This window comes from Lipotes vexillifer, unplaced genomic scaffold (assembly GCF_000442215.2).
Source record: "Lipotes vexillifer unplaced genomic scaffold, Lipotes_vexillifer_v1.1 scaffold2116, whole genome shotgun sequence".
NCBI lineage: Eukaryota > Metazoa > Chordata > Mammalia > Artiodactyla > Lipotidae > Lipotes > Lipotes vexillifer.
In genome coordinates this window covers 720,491-739,478 of record NW_006791713.1, presented here as the reverse complement: position 1 = coordinate 739,478, position 18,988 = coordinate 720,491, and the positions used below count along the sequence as shown (strand labels likewise).

General features: G+C 39.2%; 1 protein-coding gene across 1 annotated transcript in view; it reads left to right on the top strand.

Annotated features, from left to right (window-relative positions):
• The window catches only part of IFT88 (intraflagellar transport 88), a 69,010-nt gene that overhangs the window by 1,257 nt on the left and 48,765 nt on the right, over positions 1–18,988 (top strand). Inside the window, exons 2-10 of the mRNA XM_007464509.1 lie at positions 2,271–2,333; positions 7,833–7,889; positions 9,381–9,434; positions 10,044–10,107; positions 10,766–10,835; positions 13,772–13,862; positions 15,053–15,157; positions 16,132–16,234; positions 17,299–17,413. Of these exons, the coding sequence (XP_007464571.1) occupies positions 2,271–2,333; positions 7,833–7,889; positions 9,381–9,434; positions 10,044–10,107; positions 10,766–10,835; positions 13,772–13,862; positions 15,053–15,157; positions 16,132–16,234; positions 17,299–17,413 (722 nt within the window). The remainder of the gene's footprint in view (positions 1–2,270; positions 2,334–7,832; positions 7,890–9,380; positions 9,435–10,043; positions 10,108–10,765; positions 10,836–13,771; positions 13,863–15,052; positions 15,158–16,131; positions 16,235–17,298; positions 17,414–18,988) is intronic.

Here is an 18,988-nt window from a genome sequence, read left to right as displayed (position 1 = left end):
CTGTATTAGATATGTCACCCGATGTTTTGCTGTATTTCCTTGTCTTTTAATATATTCAGGTTCTTCCCTCCCTGTATACAAACACTTATACATATACGGATATGATTACATAGACTAGTTTTTAAAAATTTGTATTAAAGCATGGGCATTTTCCTAAGCTAGTATAAATTATGAAAACCATTGAATCTCCCCCTTTCTCCCAGTCGTAAAAGTTATATGTATAAAAAAAAAAAAATGTGCTCACTGTTGAAAAACAAAATTACACATAATTTACCCAGCAGTCAGAAATGAGTACGGTTAACATTTTGTTGCTTTGTCTTTCGTTCATGCATACACATACAATTTTCTTTTAGCATGTTTGGAATTGAACTAATGTTTACTTTTCTGTTTGCTTATTTACATTTGGCTACATCGTAAAGTTTCATGGTACTAAAAATTTAAATATAATTTTAATGGCTGCATAATACCGACTATATACAGTTGATTATTTTCTGACTATAGGATAATTATTTATAGTTTTCTGCCCCTATTAATAACAATAGCACAATGAGCAATTTTATGCATAAATAATTTTCTCTATTGTGATCAAACATTTCCTTGGGTAGAGTCCCACAAGTGGAATTAATATATCATCATGATCATTCTTAAAAACGTCAGAGAAACTTCCTAACTCTTCAGGTCATCACAGTGTGGCTTCATTATTTAACTTGAAGCAAATATTCAGAATATCATACACAAAAATAAATCACACAGTAAAATAAAAAATTTGGTTTACCCATGGTTTTCTTTTATTTTAATTAATTGGTGTAAATTAATATATAACTGAACTACTTGAAACAGTTGCTAAGGTGTTCATAGATTATGCAAATTGTTAATCAAATCATGAACAAAGGAAAAAAAATGACAAAAATTGTGTTGATTTGGTATTTGTAATTGGAGAATTTGTTGACAGTTTTTAGTTTGTCATTGAGACTTCACTGAGCTGATTAATCAAATTTTACTAATAATTTAGGAATATTGGAAGGCTTTTCCTAAAAGATGTGCCAAGGTAGTATAATTATTTCAAAGGCAGCCCCTGGCTTTGTTCTTCGTGTGAAAGTTGCCTGGTTTCTATGGCTGAGACTTGTGTACTTACTTCCTTTTATGTAGTTGATATGGAAGGTTATGAAGATTATTTGAAGTAAAATTAAAAAAGAATCCTTGTACATAATCACATTTAAAGTACATTGTATTAGCATTTTGGTTATACAAACATTTTACTTTAATTGTCTCCAAGGTTTTAAAAAGCTAATTGATATCGACTCCATTTTTTGTGTATTGTTTGTGTTTGTTTTTTAATAATCAGCAAGTATGTTTCTGTGGGAAGTAGATTGCAGTAAAACAGAGGTGAGTGTGAGAACTGAGCACAGATGTATGGAGGGCTGGAGCCGAACCTGTGCTGCTGAAGAGACAGGGGACAAAGGCTGCTTAGACTGGCAGTTGGAGAGGCTTGGTGCTTTTGAGAGAGGCTACAATGGCATTTTGTCCAGGAAACTCGGAAACACTGGTATCTTGCCCTTGACTAATGTTACTTTCCTCAGATTCCTCAGGGAGAATGTGAGCATAGGTCAGGAATCAGCAAAGCATAGTAACGTTTTATTTCAACGGAGGCTTTGGTTCCAAGTGGCATCACAGGTTGGACCCGCTGGAGCCTAGGCTGGCTCTAGTCTGAATCTCAGACTTTACCTCTCCCGTGAGATGAAGAGCCATTTTCACTTGGGCAAAGCAGAGATGAAACCAGAGCAAGTGTTTGCCCCATTTCTGGGAGAGGATACAGCCTTTTCTGTCCTAAGGTTTTCTCAGGTAAGGCTCCTAGCCGTGGTACAGAATATGGAAGAAGAGAGGGGAGGGAGAGAGGGAAAAAGGATGGGGGTGATTCTCTGTTCCTACTGCTCCAGCTGCTTGGAAAAGAGAAACAGAAGAAAGGCCATATCCTTGCAGACTTGATCTTTTAACCATGTGTGTTGATAGCACCCATTTGAACAGTAGCCAGTGAAGTGGCCTTAAACTTGACTGACATTGTCAGTACTCCTCTCCCTGAGGGGGAAGGGGCTTTGGTGTTTTGTACAGTGTGAGGGGGGATTTGAGGACAGGAGTCCTTGAGCCCTACCTGGACGTCAGCAGATGGAGGACGATGGATCATAGAGTATCATGAACACCAAGCAGTCGAGGTTAAACATTTAAAAAATTGTCGCTTCATGTTGGATGTGAAATTTGCCTTTTCGTTTTAGGAATTGGAGAATGACACAGCTTTTCAGCAAGCTGTGAAAACTAGTCACAGCAGAAGACCTCCAGTAAGTGAATTTTTTTTATTGTGGTAAAAAACACATACCTTATACCATCTTAACTGTTCTTAAATGTACACGTTGGTAGTGTTAAATTAATTCCCATTGTTGTGAGACAGATCCCTGGAGCTCTCTGTCTTCCCAAACTGAAACTCTGTCCCCACTAAACAACAACCCCCATCTCCCTCCGCCAGCCCCTGGCCCCCACCATTCTACTGTCTTTATGAATTTGACTATTCTAGGTACCACATGTAAGTGGAATCATACAGTTTTTGTCCTTTTGTGACTGGCTTATTTCATGTAGCGCAATGTCCTCAAGGTTCCTCCACGGTGTAGCCTGTGTCAGGATCTCCTCCCTTTTTAAGGCCGGGTAACATTCCACTGTGTGGCTGTGGTGAATAGTGCTGCTGTGAACATGAGTGTGCAAATATCTTGAGACCCTGTTTTCAATTCTTTGAATATATACCCAGAAGTGGGATTGCTGGATCATATGGTAGTTCTATGTTTAATTGTTGGGGGAACCTCCATACTGTTTTCCATAGTGGTTACACCATTTTACAATCCCACCAACAGTGCACAAGGGTTCCAGTTTCTCTACAGCTTCACTAACACTTGTTATTTTCTATTTCTTTGATAGTAGCAATTTTAATGGGTATGAGGTGATTCTCATTGTGGTTTTGATTTGCATTTCTCTGATAGTGATGTTGACTATCTTTTCATATGCTCTTTGGCCATTTGTATATCATCTTTGAAGAAATGTCTGTTCAAGTATTTTGCCCATTTTTTAACTGGGTTATTTGATTTTTTTGTTGTTGAGTTGTAGGAATTCTTTATTGGGTATATGCTTTGCAGATATTTTCTCCCGTTCTATAGGTTGCTTTTTAAAAATTCTGTTGATCGGGTTCTTTGATGCACAAAAGTTTTTATATTTGGTGTAGTCCCATTGGTCTGTTTTTGGTTTTGCTGCCTGTGCTTCTTGGTGTCATAGCTGAGAAATCATTACGAAGTCCAGTGCCATGAAATTTTCCCCATGTTTTTTTTCTAGGAGTTTTATAGTTTTAGGTCTTTTTACGTTTGGGCCTTTAATCCATTTTGAATTCATTTTTGTATGTGATACAAGATTAAGGGTCTGATTTCATTCTTTTGTGTGTATATCCAGTTTTCCCAGCACCATTTGGGAGAGACTGACCTTTCCACATTGTATGGTCTTGGCACCCTTGTTTAAGATCATTTAACCTATTTTTTAAAATTTATTTACTTATTGAAAAAATAATTTTATTTTTATTTATTTATTTTTTTGGCTGCGTTGGGTCTTTGTTGCTGCATGCGGGCTTTCTCTAGTTGCGGCGAGCGGGAGCTACTCTTCATTGCAGCGCGCGGGCTTCTTATTGCGGAGCACGGGCTCTAGGCAAGTGGGCTTCAGTAGTTGTGGCATGTGGGCTCAGTAGTTGTGGCTCGTGGGCTCTAGAGTGCAGGCTCAGTAGTTGTGGCTCGTGGGCTCTAGAGTGCAGGCTCAGTAGTTGTGGCTCGTGGACTTAGTTGCTCCGCGGTTGTGGGATCTTCCTGGACCAGGGCTCGAACCCATGTCCCCTGCATTGGCAGGCAGATTCTTAACCACTGTGCCACCGGGGAAGCCCCTGTCCTCACTTCTGACACCAGTTGCACAACCACCTTCAGCGTCAGTACTTTTCTGAAAGGACTCGCAGAACTCGCTGAAAGCTGGTATGCTTACGTTTTATTACAGGGGAAGGATACAGGTTAAATCTGCCCAGAGCAGAGAGACACAGGGCATAGTCTGGGAGGGTCCAAACGTGGGGCTTCTGGTCATCCTTTCCCTGTGGAGCCCTGGGTGGCATTAACCTTCCAGCCACTCTGAGTGGTGACGGTACTTGGGAGGATTGCCAGCAAGGAAGCCCTCCCACCACTCTGGTGTCCAGAGTTTTCACGGAGCTGCATCACATACTGTCCTCATGGCTGCTCATTAGTCTCCAGCCCCTCCTGGAGTTTAGACTGTCTGGTGGCCAAAGCCCCCAGGCAAACAGGGGTGTGTCAGACCAGGACATTCCAGGGGCCTGCAGATCTCCTCCCAGTAGCAAAGGGCAAAGCCAGACCTCTCTTTGGGTGAAGTCAATTCTTGACTACACATTCCACAAGCTATATTTTAATTTTAAGTTTACCTTCATTATGGAAAGAAAATTGTAGGTTAAGTTCTTGCACTTGGCTCATGACAAGGCCATAAGCTTTCTGAGGAGGCAGACCGTCATATCATTCTCTCTTTGCCTGCTGTGGGTCCTCCACAGATCTTTATCACACGATTAATAAACAAGCAAACATTGTCTTCAGTTTAGTGATTCTGAGTATCAGACAGGTGGTAATGTCTCCAGCCTGGTCCTTCATCATATTTAGAAATGACTTCAGAGATCCTCACGTTATGATGAGGAAAACAAGCCTGGGAGGCGAGGTCTCACACTTACCTGTAACCAGGACAGAGCTCAGGTCTCCAGCCGCCTTGAATGATACTTTCATCACACCCTACTTACTGTATTAAATGGGAGAAATTTGTGCAACTGTTATATGAAAGGGACTGGGCTCACTTAGAGGGATAAAATTCCAGCTAGCTCCAGAGGAACTTAAGGAGAATAAAATGGACAGAAATAGAAATTACAAGGCATAATGTATTATGTGTTGTAAAAAGAGTATAAATTGCTATGGGACCACAAAGATAAGTTCTTTATCACTAGTTGGGACAATCAGAAGAGGCTGCTTAGAAGGTAGATTTACAGTTGAATATTTAAGGATGTGCACAGTTCAGATTGCCCTTGAGATCTGTGAGGAAAGGCACTGTGGGTGACGGTGCAAGGTGAGGAAAGAAAGAGGTAACGTAGGATCCAGTCCACTTAAGAGATCAGTCCAGTGCCAAAAATAAAAACCAGAAGAACAGATCTAGTCATTGGTGAGTAGAGTTCAAAGGAAAAATGGTCTCTTGCCTTCAGTTTGTTCTCACAGAAAAATATTGCTGAGACCCACGTCCTTCCTTTTCACGTTTTTCCAAGACCTGTTATCTGTCAGTCAGGTCAAGTTTGTTAATGGTTTTGTTCAAATTTTCTATATTTTTACTGATTTTTTTTTGTGGAGCGGAACTACAGTTCTATTAATGAGAAAAATGGTCAAATCTTATACTGTGATTGTGGTTTTCTTTCTTTTTTTTAGGTTTTTGATTTATATATTTGGAGTAGAGACATTTAGAATTGTTATATTTTTGTGTTAAGTTGACCCTTTTATGGTTATAAAATGTCCTATCTCTAGTAATGCTGTTTGTCTGTTTTGTCAAATATTAGTATATTGCTAAAGCTACTCAAGCTCTCTTTTGTCTAGTGTTTACATTGTATGTCTTTCCCATCTTTTTACTTCCAGCATTCTCATATCTATATATTTAAGATGTATTTATTAGCAGCATGAATAGAGCTCTGGGTTTTTTGTTTTTGTTTTAATATTGTCAGATAATCTTCTTCTTTTAGTCTATTTACATTTAATGAAATTACTGATTTGGTTTAAATTTGTTGCCTTAGTATTTGCTGTTTGTTTTTTCCTGCCTTTTTTATGTTTCATTTTCTCTCCTTTCTTATCTTTTTTTTTTTTTGGCGGTACACGGGCCTCTCACCGCTGTGGCCTCTCCCGTTGCGGAGCACAGGCTCTGGACGCGCAGGCTCAGCGGCCATGGCTCATGGGCCCAGCCGGTCTGCGGCATGTGGCATCCTCCCGGACCAGGGCATGAACCCGCATCCCCTGCATCGGCAGGCGGACTCTCAACCACTGTGCTACCAGGGAAGCCCTCTTATCTTCTTTTGTTTATTTTTTATTATTCCATTTCTCCCTCTGTTATCTTGGGAGCTTACATTCTTTAGCCATTTTTTAGTGTTTTTGTAAAGATTACAATACTCATCTTTAACTTATCAAAGTCTAGTATAATTTAGTATTTTACTACTTTCTGGACAATGCCAGAATTTTACGTTATTTTCAGTTCTAGAATTTCCATTTATCCATTTTTTATAGTTTTTAGTTCTGTACTGAAATTGTCATCTTGTCTTTTAATTCGCTGAACATATTGACCATAGTTGTGTTAAAGCCTGTGTCTGATGTTTCCATCACGTTTCCCCTTCTGCCTGTCTTTCCATTTATTTCTCTTGGTTTTGGTTAGGTAGTCTTGCTCCTATGTGTCTGGTTATTTTAGATTGAATGCCAGGCATTGTAAATGAAAATTTTTAGAGATACTTTAAGGCTGTATGTCTCTGCTGTCTAGTGTGATAACCACTAGCCATATGTGACTATTTATATTTAAATCATTTAAAAGTAGGTAAAGTTTTAAAATCCAGATCGTGTTGCCTGAGGCACATTTCAAATACTCAACAGCCACATGTGGGTAGTGGCTGCCTTATCAGGACAGATATCTTTTACTGGAGAGAATTTACTTTTGCTTATGGCCTCAGAGATGCAAGGAATCCTGAATCACCTCAAGCCAGTTGAGTTTGAGATGATTCTAAATTGGGCTCAGGTCTTACAAGGGCTGGTGTCCTTCTGATTTCCCTTCCAGTCTGAGTGTAGTCTTTGGAGGTCAGTCAAGTCTGAATACTGGAGGATTCCCAGGGCTGCCATCTCAGCAGGCCCAGCTCCAGGGTTTATGTCTTCAGTCCTGTCTTCTGTGAAAAGCTCTGTTCACCCTTGCGGCCTGGCCTTCCGCATTAACAGACACCCCTGGGAGAAGAGCAGCCCAGACGCAGCTCAGCCCTCAGTCTTCCCTTCTGTTCCTCAGCTTGAGGCCTTGTAATTCCTTATGGCCTTGATGGTTCTCTAATGTATCCAAACTGATTTTTTGCAAAAATATTTTTGTCCCCAGCCGCCTTAGTAGTTCTTAGAGGGAGAGATGTTTAAAACAGTGGTCCGTCAAGCCAGAAGTAGAACTCCTCTAAAAATGATGTTTTAATAAGATACTTAAACAAAGATGCCCAACAGCTAACCTGTTTAGCGCACTTTTTCACCTCTGTGGTCCTGTTTGATTCCAGTTACAACTTTGTGATCAACATACTCTGTATATTTATTTCAGAGATTAGAACATTTAGGTTCAAAGAGATAAACAAGCAAGTAGAGGGAGAGCTGAGATTCAACCCCAGATTCCCTGAGATCCTCTGCCTGTTGTTAGACCCAGCTTCTGGCAGTGATAATCATGCAAAATGAATGGTAGGCGTGACTGTGAAGACTCATCTGTCTTATTGGCCCTTCAGGTCATTCTAAAGTCCCTTTTCTCCTTTAAAATGAGTTCCAGAATAGGTCTCCTTCCTGATACTTAAAATATTTGAGCTCTTTAATATTTAGAATAATTTAAAAGAAATTATTCTAAATAGTATATAAATATTTCTCTATTGATGAGCCTATATTTTCTATTTCTTCTCCAGTTTTCTATTATATAACTTAATCTGAATTCTGTTAACTATGTTTTTTTTCCTCCCCAAGGTAACTGCTAAAATACCAAGCACTGCAGTTGCTAGACCTGTAGCTACTGGATGTGGGGTAGGTTTTCTTAAGCTGAAGATATGAAGATGCATTTTCTCATACATAAGTTCAGTTTAGGCAGTTAGTTCTAAATAAGTTTGGCTACCTTTCAGCCCATGACCTGGATATATTTTCCATTTTGGTTAGTGATGAACATTATATATTGTTGATTAATAGCTTTGAATATTCTAGTCATTTTGGTTTTAAATATAACAGAAAATATTTTATTGTCTTTTCCTCCCTGTAAACCTCGTGTTTGTTGATTGACTTCATTTTCTATATAATATAACCAAGTGTCATGTGTATTCCATTCGTATATCTTATGTGAGGTTAGATGTTATTTAAACATAATGTTGGGCTTCCCTGGCAGTGGTTGCCTCGTGTTTGTTGATTGACTTCATTTTCTATATAATATAACCAAGTGTCATGTGTATTCCATTCGTATATCTTATGTGAGGTTAGATGTTATTTAAACATAATGTTGGGCTTCCCTGGTGGCGCAGTGGTTGAGGGTCCGCCTGCCGATGCGGGGGATGCGGGTTCGTGCCCCGGTCTGGGAGGATCCCGCGTGCCGTGGAGCGGCTGGGCCCGTGAGCCGTGGCCGTTGAGCCTGCTCGTCCGGAGCCTGTGCTCCACAACGGGAGAGGCCACGACAGTGAGAGGCCCACATACCACAAAAAAAAAAAAACAAAAAAAAAAAAACAAAAAAAAACCATAATGTTTATAATTTTTAAAAACTTACTAATTAATACATGAAAAAATAAAATTTAAGAAAAACTTCAGAGGCATATAATTGGGTCTTGCTTTTATTTGAGATCGTTGGAGGAAAGATGCTATATTAAAATCCATAAAAGAAAATCTTTTAAATCTTGCCCAAAGTACCTACAATTTGGATATTTTAGCTTATGTGAAATAATAAAGGAATGGGAGAAAAATGGAGGAATGAGGTGAAATAGTGTTTCCTAGTCTTTATGATAATATTTCTTAGGGGTCATGAAAATGGTTTTAGAACCTAGAGGTCCCGGGCACTTGCCTTCCAAGTGTCCCTTCCTGTGAATGAAGAAAGTGGCCTTATATTGTTATATAACAGTGTATCATGTGACGCATACATTTATTAATCAACCAAAGCAGGTATCACTCATAAATTTGGTTTTTGGTAATGTTTCAGAATAGGAGACAGCAAGCTTTTCTGTGAAGGGCCCTGTGGTTTAGGCTCTTCGGAACCCAGCTCAGCATTTTCAGAGAGGCAGCCATAGACGATGTGCAGGCAAGTGGACTGCGGCTGTGTCCCAGTACAAAGGCTGAGGGTTATACTTTGCCAATGCCTGTTTTAGAGTTTTATTGTTTGATCCTATATCCTCGGGAGATAAATGGAAAAAAATTATGTTTAGGTTTACTTGCCAATAGGATGAAGAAAAAAAGTTATAAAGAAAACTTTTATACTTTGGTTTATAAAATTAAATGTAGGCATTTTTTGGAATCGTTTTAACTTAGTTTTTTGTTTACTAGTCCAAGACATCCCTGGCATCGTCAATGGGAAGACCAATGACAGGGGCTATTCAGGTATCTCCATTGTGTGGGTGTTCATTTTGGGCCTTTCCTGTGACTTAGAATATTATTACCAAAGTTTTTTTAAGTTGTTACTTATATAGTGACCCTGGTTCTTTAAACTGTGGGCTAAAGTTTGGGCCGTTTGAAATCTTTGGTAGCAAAGTCTCTTTGGATTTATTGACTCAGGTCTCAAATGAAATCCCACTGGGAATGGACATAGGCCTGATAGTTTGCTTGTAGGATGTACTCTGGGACCCGCTTTTCCTTTGCTGTCATTTACAGCAGTTTCTGTGGTTTCTCTCTCAGGCATATAGGAGACCAACCAAAAGTAGGGGAGTAGCCAGCTACTAAGCTGCATAAGGTACTATCTAAAAATCCTTAAGAGTGCTTTTCTTTTCACACTGGGAGTAAGTCCAGTTAGACAGAGAATCAAAATTTGACAGAGGAAATGTGAAGTGCAGACAGGCCGGCACATGAGGAGGTGGGAGCACAGAGCAAGCCGGCAGGGGACGAAACCAGTGTTACACGCTAGGCTGTATTACAACGTGTGTCGTGCAGCTCTGCAAGTAAGAGGCAGGTCTTATTTAAGAATGCTCTTTAAATGATGCTTGTTCTCCTAAGGATGGAGTTACTAGACCCATGACAGCAGTGAGAGCAGCTGGTTTTACCAAAGCAGCTTTGAGAGGTTTGTTCTATTTCAGCTATTAATTTTTTTCAGATCTTTAAATTTTTAAAATGTTTTTGTATGTGTAAATATATTACCATATCTAACATGCCATTGATTATTTTAGGTACCATTAAGAAAGGAAAGGGGTGATGAAAATGTTCTGCATCCCAGTTGAGGTGGTAGTTACACTGGCATGTAATCTGTCAAAATATACCGAGTTCTACATCTAAAATTTGTATGTGAGTTAGAGCTAAAGAATTAAAGGTGAAAATAGTACTTAAATATATGATAAGTTAAATAATAATTTTTAAATAAAATTGTTATGACAAAAATTAATGATTGTTATACCAGTAATGGAAAATTAAAAGGCTAATACCAGGTTATTACTCACATGATTGGCCATTTAGAGTTCATAATAGGGATAGATTACTATGGGGGAGAAATAAATACCGAGAGATATTTATTTTTGTTCTTACATGGTAACACAGTTTTATTTACATGGTTTTATGTATGTTAAAAATCTTACCAGTTTCTTAATATGCAAAATACTTATGTAAGCATAAAAAATGTCCATTCCATTTAATAAATAGGTAAATTAAATAGCATGTGTGCAGTTTCATATCCCTTCAGTTGTGCTGGATTGAGCACTAAACGTGAACTCTTGACTGTGTCTCAGGCTCTGCATTCGACCCCCTCGGTCAGTCGCGGGGCCCTGCACCGCCCCTGGAGGCCAGGAACGAAGACAGGTATGCAAGTCCTGTGCTGCTCTGCTGTGGTTGGTTGCATGTTCTTAACTTTTATTTCTCAAGTACATAATCCTTACGTATTTGAAAAGTTCATGTCAGCAGAATAGTAACCAAAGCATCATCCCTGGTTCTCGGAACTAGCAAAAGAATCAAGTCTCAGAAAAGCAGCCCTGTGTATTCCATGCAGTTTTACTGTAATATTATTGGCTTGAAGATGTGTCTGATTTTTATACGTGCCAATATTGATTCTCTTGAAGGCCAAATGGGGTTGTACATGTAATAAGATATTATTTTAAAAGGATATTTCAAAGAAAAAAATTAAGAAAATGTATAAGTTTGTCATATTGATATTGAGAAATATAATTTTTTATAGAATTAACTTAGTTTTGTGCCATTGACTAGAGAGTAGCTAAAAAGCTACGGTGTAAATTCAGCTTTGTACATTTACTGATATCTAAGCACCATTAGATTTTACAAATAGCGATAGCAGCCAGCATTTACCGAGTGCTCTCTGTGCGATCACTGCGTGCCCTGCGCTGTGTACGAGCTTTCCCGAGAAGACCGAGCTCTTGTGTCATCAGTTCAGGGGGAGGGAAGCACGGAGAGCTCGCTGGGTCAGGCTAGTACACGGCAGGACTGAGACTTGAACCCAGGCGGTCTACTTCCAGGGCTCATGTTTTTAAATTGTAATTCTTAAACCTGGTATTTGGGCTATTGTATAAATTACATAATTTCTCTTTTTGACTAATAAGGAACTTCTATAGAAAGTCAGTTTACTTTGTATCCTAGTTAATGACAGCAAGTTTGCTAATAAATACATGTTATCTTACTTAAATATGTCATTTAGGATCCTGTCAGCTGCTAACAGCTGAAAATGTCAGAAAAAACACACACAAGAATGTTTTATTATCTCCTATAACAGGAGGTCTGGAGGATGGTTAATTTAACTTCTCAATAACCTCACGCTGGTTCAGCTTCTTTCTGATTCTCTTGGCTCTTCTCAAGAGCCTGCCCATCCTCATGATTCCAGGAGGGCCACGGGAGTTCAGAACCTTCCTGTAGTTGAGTCAGGGGCTTCCCTGGTGGCACAGTGGTTGGGAGTCCGCCTGCCGATGCGGGGGGGGTGTGGGTTCGTGCCCCGGTCCGGGAGGATCCCACGTGCTGCGGAGCGGCTGGGCCCGTGGGCCATGGCCGCTGGGCCTGCGCGTACAGAGCCTGTGCTCCGCGGCGGGAGAGGTCACAGCAGTGAGAGGCCCGCATACCGCAAAAAAACAAAAGAAACAAAAAAACCTAGAGTCAGAAGGTACTCAGTCTTAGGTCCCCTTTGAAGAGCAGGGATCTTTCCGGGAGACATCTGCCCCAGGCAGACGTGTCATTTCTCATTGGCCAGAAATTCATCACACGTGCCTGATGGAACCAGACATTAGGCAGGAGGGTGAAACTCTCCTGTAGCCTAGCTTTCGCGTTCGGGGCTGCAGGGCGGCGGCAGGCTCCTGTGGAGGCGCCCAGCAGTGTCTGCACAGAGTTCATTCTCCTGGCGGCTGGTAGGGATGGGGTAGTGACTTCCACTGTCTTCATAAAATTCTCTTACAGAGTTTTAGCGTTACATTTTTATATTGATATTTTAGGCTTAATTATAACAACCTGTAAGCAACATTTACAGACATTTATTAGAGTGTTTCAGACAGCTTGAAAATAGAATTCCATACTTTGAATTCTGAACTTTCTAACCTTTAGAAAGCCACCATCTCTTATTAGAATTTTGCAATCTCTATAAACTAATAAAATATGTTGTCTTAATCCCAGGTTTTACTGAAGAATATGATTTTATAGACAAACCTATACTGTGAAATTTATTCCTGTGTTCTTTTTAAAAGTCCATTTGTAGAGAATTAAGAGAATTGATGTTTACTGTGATATATTTGTAGTAAAAGTTTATTTAGGCAACGATGTACATTCAGAGTGTTGTGTTTTATTGAAAGAAAGTGGTAGTAAAACAACACTGATGTTGTGTTTGAAACATGGCTGATCTGGGGACACTTCATTTGCTACTAATGAAGTCAGGGTTTTAAACTTCCTCACCTTGTTAGAAGTCTCTGTGGTGAGTGGGGCTTCCCTGGAGGCCCAGTGGTTACGACTCGGTGCTTTCACTGCCATGGCCCCGCGTTCAATCCCTGGACGGGGAACTGAGATGCCACAAGCCACACAGCATGGCCAAAAAAAAAAAAAAAAAAGTCTCTGTGGTATCTATTTGGTAGTAAATAATTTTTCTCTCTTTTATGGGGTCTTCAGTCTTTCTAACCATAGATAAAGTTTTCATTTGCCATAGAATCTGCTTTCCTTTGGGGATGGTAATGCAACAGCATGACCCTAGAGTTACCTTATCATGTGTTTAAATCCTGGCTCTGTTACTTACTAGTTGTATGATCTCAGGCTTAGTACTTAACTTTCTTTCTTTTTCTTTCTTTCTTTTTTTTTGGCCGCCCTGTGTGTCTTGCGGGATCTCAGTTCCCTGACCAGGGATCGAACCCGTGCCCCTTGAAGTGGAAGCACGGAATCCTAACCACTGGACTGCCAATACTTAACTTTCTAAACCTCAGTTTCCCTGTCAGTGAAATGAGATAATGATAGTACTTGTATCAAATATTCTTATGAAGATTAAGTGACATAATTAGGGTAAAGCATTTAGCTCAAAATTAAATTACACTTATGCTAAATAAATGTTAACTATTTTTACTATTATGAATAATTATATAATGTAGTTATTAAAAACAGTGGCACATTTATTCTTTAAGGCCACTTATATATTTGTCTTATCTGTGACTTACTCTTAAAGTTTATAAGCACATGATGGACAATGTTAAAAGTAGGTTAAATTTTGTATGTATTATTAGTGGTTGAATGATTCAAAGTATACTGACTTTTTTCTTTAACAGTCCAGAAGAGAAGATAAGACAATTAGAGAAGAAAGTAAATGAGTTGGTAGAAGAAAGCTGTATTGCTAACAGTTGTGGAGACTTAAAATTGGTGAGTTCATAAACTGATAAGATTCAAGATTATGAAGTGTGTGCATATATATCTTTATGTATGTACCTATATAAGCACATGTATGGATAAATACTTTCATTTTGTTGTGGACTGGCCTTAGAGTTTTCACTGAAATAATTATTTTGAGAACCTGCAGTTGTAACTCTGCTTCATAAACTCTGAAGTCAAAACAATTGGCTGATTTTGTAATTTTTCACATCGGTCATTTAAGGAGGGGAAAAAAATTCCAGTGCATCGGTTGGCTAAATTCTGCAGCCTGGTGGACTGCTGAATGGCACGCACAGCCTGCTGCAGGTGGAGCCCATGGCCCATGCACAGCACTAAGGGCTGTTTTCTCCTTCAAGCCTGACTGCTCTAAAGTATTTTGTCCTAAGTAAACTGCAAGATCGTGGTTTGCTTCTTGGCAATCCAACTCTGCTGCTTTTTTTTAAATTGAATCTTTTCTCTTAGTTTGCTTTGTTCACATTACTTTGGTCATCATACCACATAAATATAATTTCAGTGACTTAGTTATCAGATCAATGAATACCATTAGAAAGATTCAGTATAAGCTACTTTTATTGCTCACAGAACCTGTGCTTTTTTATCTAGTTCTAAAAAAAGAAAAATTCCATGTTTAATTAATGTGACTGTGGTCAGTCTCTCAGTGGAAATCGATAAAAGGTTCTTGGCATCCTGAGTAAGGTCTGAACGAAACTAAGGATCTGTTTTCGTATTGGGTAGCAGTTATCCATGATCCATGATCCAATACTTGTCTGTATTTTGAGCATCCGAGAAACCAAACAAATCTACCTAAATTCCTACCTCATGAGATTGAATTAAAACACCAAAGATTCAGGAGTTGGGAGGAAAAAGGAAGTAGATAGACATGGTCAGACCGAAAGGGGGTGGGAGGTGAGGTGATGGAGAACCTTGATGTGGGGCAGGTGTGCTCCAGGTCTTAACTCCCATGCTTCCTCCTCTTTCCCAGAGAAGACACTCGGCCTTTCCATGCGGGAGGAAGAGCTCCCGTTTAAACAATCGAAGGGGAGTTTATGGTAGGAGCACACGGGGCATCAGGGAACCCAGGGGTAATGGCAGCCACCCCTGCTTCCCGCAGACACTTCCCGAATGCACCAAATTCCGTGTGAGTGCTCAAAGGAGTTTACATAGTGTACACTTGATTTCAGGCCTTAGAAAAGGCAAAAGATGCAGGAAGAAAAGAGAGAGTTCTGGTGAGACAACGAGAACAAGTTACAAGTCCAGAAAACATCAATTTGGATTTAACTTACTCAGTAAGTATGAAGTACCTGCTGAGTGCAGTTGTCTTGGCGAGATTCATAGATTCCAGCTCTGTTTCCTTTGTTGTTTCTTGTTTTCTCTTGTCCTTTAAGCCTTATTGGACTTAAAGTGCCCAGAATTAGATTAATAATACTCTTTAGTTCATGGGACCACTCTTACCTTTGGTCTGTACAGTGATCTTCTTTAGTTAGTTCGTTAGTCATCTTTAATAACGTAGTAAATACTTGTAAACCTACCAGCCAAGGACTTGTGAAGATTGCTAATATTTGGGTTCTATTCAGTGTGGATACTTTAACGAGATTCGTTTTGTTTTGTTTTGAGGTATAATTGGGATACAGTGTTCTGTTAGTTTCAGGTATACAACACGATGACTTGATATTTGTATATATTATGAAATGATCACCACGATATTAACATCCGTCACCAAACATAGTTAGAGAGATAATGAGGTTCTAATTTGTTTATTTATTTATTATTGGCTGCGTTGGGTCTTTGTTGCTGCGCACAACAAAGACCCAACGCAGCCAATAATAAATAAATAAGGCTTTCTCTAGTTGCTGCGAATGGGGGCTACTCTTGGTTGCGGTGCACGGGCTTCAGTAGTTGCGGCACACGGGCTCAGTAGTTGTGGCTTGCGGGCTCTAGAGTGCAGGCTCAGTAGTTGTGGTGCACGGGCTTAGTTGCTCCGTGGCATGTGGGATCTTCCCGGACCAGAGCTCGAACCCGTGTCCCCTGCATTGACAGGCGGATTCTTAACCACTGCGCCACCAGGGAAGCTCCCACCTGTCTTAATGTTCTGGTTCATCCTGGAAGGCAAGGTGTTCTCTGTGTACTTCATTGCCTAATGGGTTGGGAATCTTGATAGAAGCATCTAACTTTGTTATAGTATTTTAATCTCTAGAAAGATTATATGCAAAAGGGGCCTAAAATGATCATTATGTGTCTCTTTGCAATATTTTTTCCTTAGGTTCTTTTCAACTTGGCCAGTCAGTATTCAGCTAATGAAATGTATCCTGAAGCACTAAACACCTATCAAGTTATAGTGAAAAATAAGATGTTTAGCAATGCAGGTAAGTGTGCATAGTCAGTTTTTCCAATAAGTATAGTTCTTTTGTACTGTTAATTTACAATTTCCTCACTTTATGCTTTCTTATAATGAAATGATCTGTGCTCTGAGCAAATTCATATTTATGATAGAGGTGCCCTGCTTAAAGATATGAAAATTCACACAAATACAAATGAAGAAATACAGTTGGTATAATATATATTGCCTAGCAGTAAATGAAAACAGTATTCTGTATCACAGGTAGGATGAACCAGGGCAACCTACAGAACATGGTTTCCCTTGTATAATTATCCACAAGAGACCTTTGTTTATATTTAGCATTTCTATTGTGTAATTTTTTGGTCTCAGTATTAAGGTATATCAGAATATCATTTTCTTTAATATTTTATTGAACTGTTACATCATATAGTTTAAACCGGGTAAGTGTACTCTTCTTGTTCCTGAGCTCCAGGCGTCTTCATCCTGGGCCGTGGGGTGGGCCCTGCAGAGTGGAGAAGGGTCAGGACTATGGAGAGCTGATTGTTACCTCAGACCCCCAGGTCCTGGTGAGAATAGGTGTGGGGTTACTCGAGTACGAGTTGAAAAGTCTAGACAAGCTTTCTGAGTGGGCATTGCATTTGAGCTGAGTCTCAAGTTTTGTAGAAACACTTTTTCTCATCAATTCATAAATGCTTACTGTAGAAAACCTGGGGGAAAAAGGATAAACTGTACATCTTTGAGCTCTGGGAGATGCTGGAATAACGTCCAAAAGAAGGTCTAATTTTGAATTATCTAATACTTTTTAAGTCCCATGTTTTCTTAGAAGACCACAACTCTAGTTTTATAATGTCGCTCTTGTTTTCTAGCCATATTTCCAGGAATCCATCTGTCTTAAGTTCCAGTTCCTTGCAGAAGTTTAGTGTGCACATACATGAAAATAGTATAACTGTTTTAAAGTGAGAATTTTAATGTCTGAAGCTTCATAAGTTGAGAAGACCTTCAAAAAATATAAATTAAGGTCATCTAAAATATCATAGAAAAAGTGAAAAAAGTAGGATATTATATATTCATTAAATTTTTTTTAATTAGGACGGTTGAAAGTGAATATGGGAAATATTTATTTAAAGCAAAGAAATTATTCCAAAGCCATTAAATTCTACCGAATGGCCTTAGATCAAATTCCAAGTGTCCATAAAGAAATGAGGTAAGTTTGTAAAATTTAAGTGTCGTTCTTCAGAAACAAGGTCACTCTTTTGACGCATTGCCAGTGGGCTGAGTGCTTTGTGGTATCTGTACATGAGAGGTGTTAGATTCTTGTTGTAGCTGTAGTACTTTGGTCTGTCCCCTTGTGACTACTTGCATGCGTTTGTGTGATGGAAGTTAAAGGTTGAAGGCATAATATGTAATCAGTTGGAATAAAACTAAGCTAATGGGCCTATATAGGGAATAACGCTGTGGGCAATTAGTGCCATAATACAGCTTACTGCCAACACCAAATCAAACAGTGGTTCTTTAGAACATACCAGACTCCAGAATGCAAGACTGGAAACCAAGACCTCCTTACATTCATACTACAGCTTGAGAAGGGAAGAGTGAGAGGAAGGGTTACTGTTGAATCTTAGAAGAGGAGGGAAGAGGGGGATGCTGAGATGTTTCCTGTTCTTACAGTATTTCAGGAGCAGAAACAGTAGATTACCTTATGGTCTGGTTATAACTATGGGAACATAGGAGGGTACCAGGATACTTACTGGTCATAATTTCTCCTAGGCACAGTACAAAGCCTCTGTGAAAGTTAATTTCTTGGTAATTGCCACTTTTCGCAATAATTTGTTTTCGAATTATGCATGATATCTCATTATCATCAGCAAATATCTAACGTACAGAACACAATGCCCTTGAGGTACTTTTAACCCAGGTGAGGCCAAGAATTTGAGGATTTTAGAAAAAGATAATAATATTATATAGTATATGTTAAGTGCTTAACAAGCCATAATCAAGAGGTAGTATAGTAATTAAGTTGAAGGAATAATGATTGAGAACAAGAAAGGTCAAGAAAGGCTTAACAAAAGGAGGTGTACTTGAGTTGGTTACTAAAGTGAAGACAAGCGAAGGGGGGTAACATTCCCGACAAAGGGAGCACTGTGAGAAAAGTCCAGGAAATACTGTGATCTGATCAGAGAATTAGGAGTAAAAGGGTTTAGTTCAAACGGGGTTATATTGAGGAGTGGTTAGAAATAAGGTGGGATCACATTCATTAGAATGGCTATAATCGAATATAGACAATAATTAGTGTTGAGAAAGATGTAGAGAAATTGGAATCCTCATACGTTGGGGATGTAAAATGGCCCAGACACTTTGGAAAATAATTAGGTTGCTTTTTTTAAAAGTTAAACACACATTTACCATATGACCAATTCCATTCCTAGGTATATACCCAAGAGAAATGAAAACATGTGTTATCACAAAGTATTGTACGTGAATGTTTATAGCAGCATTATTCATAATAGCCAAAAAGTAGAAGCCATCCAAATGTCCATCAAGTAGTCAATGGATAAATAAAATGTGGTCTAGCCATACAATAGAATACTATTCAGCAATAAAAAAGGAACGAAGTACTCTTACATGCTGTAATATGGAGGAACCTCAAAAAGATTATGCTAATTGAATGAAGCCAGACACAAAATATCACATATTGTAACTCCGTTTATATACAATGTCTAGAAAGGCAAATCCAGAGAGCCAGAATGTAAATTAGTGTTTGCCTGGGGCTAGAGGTGAG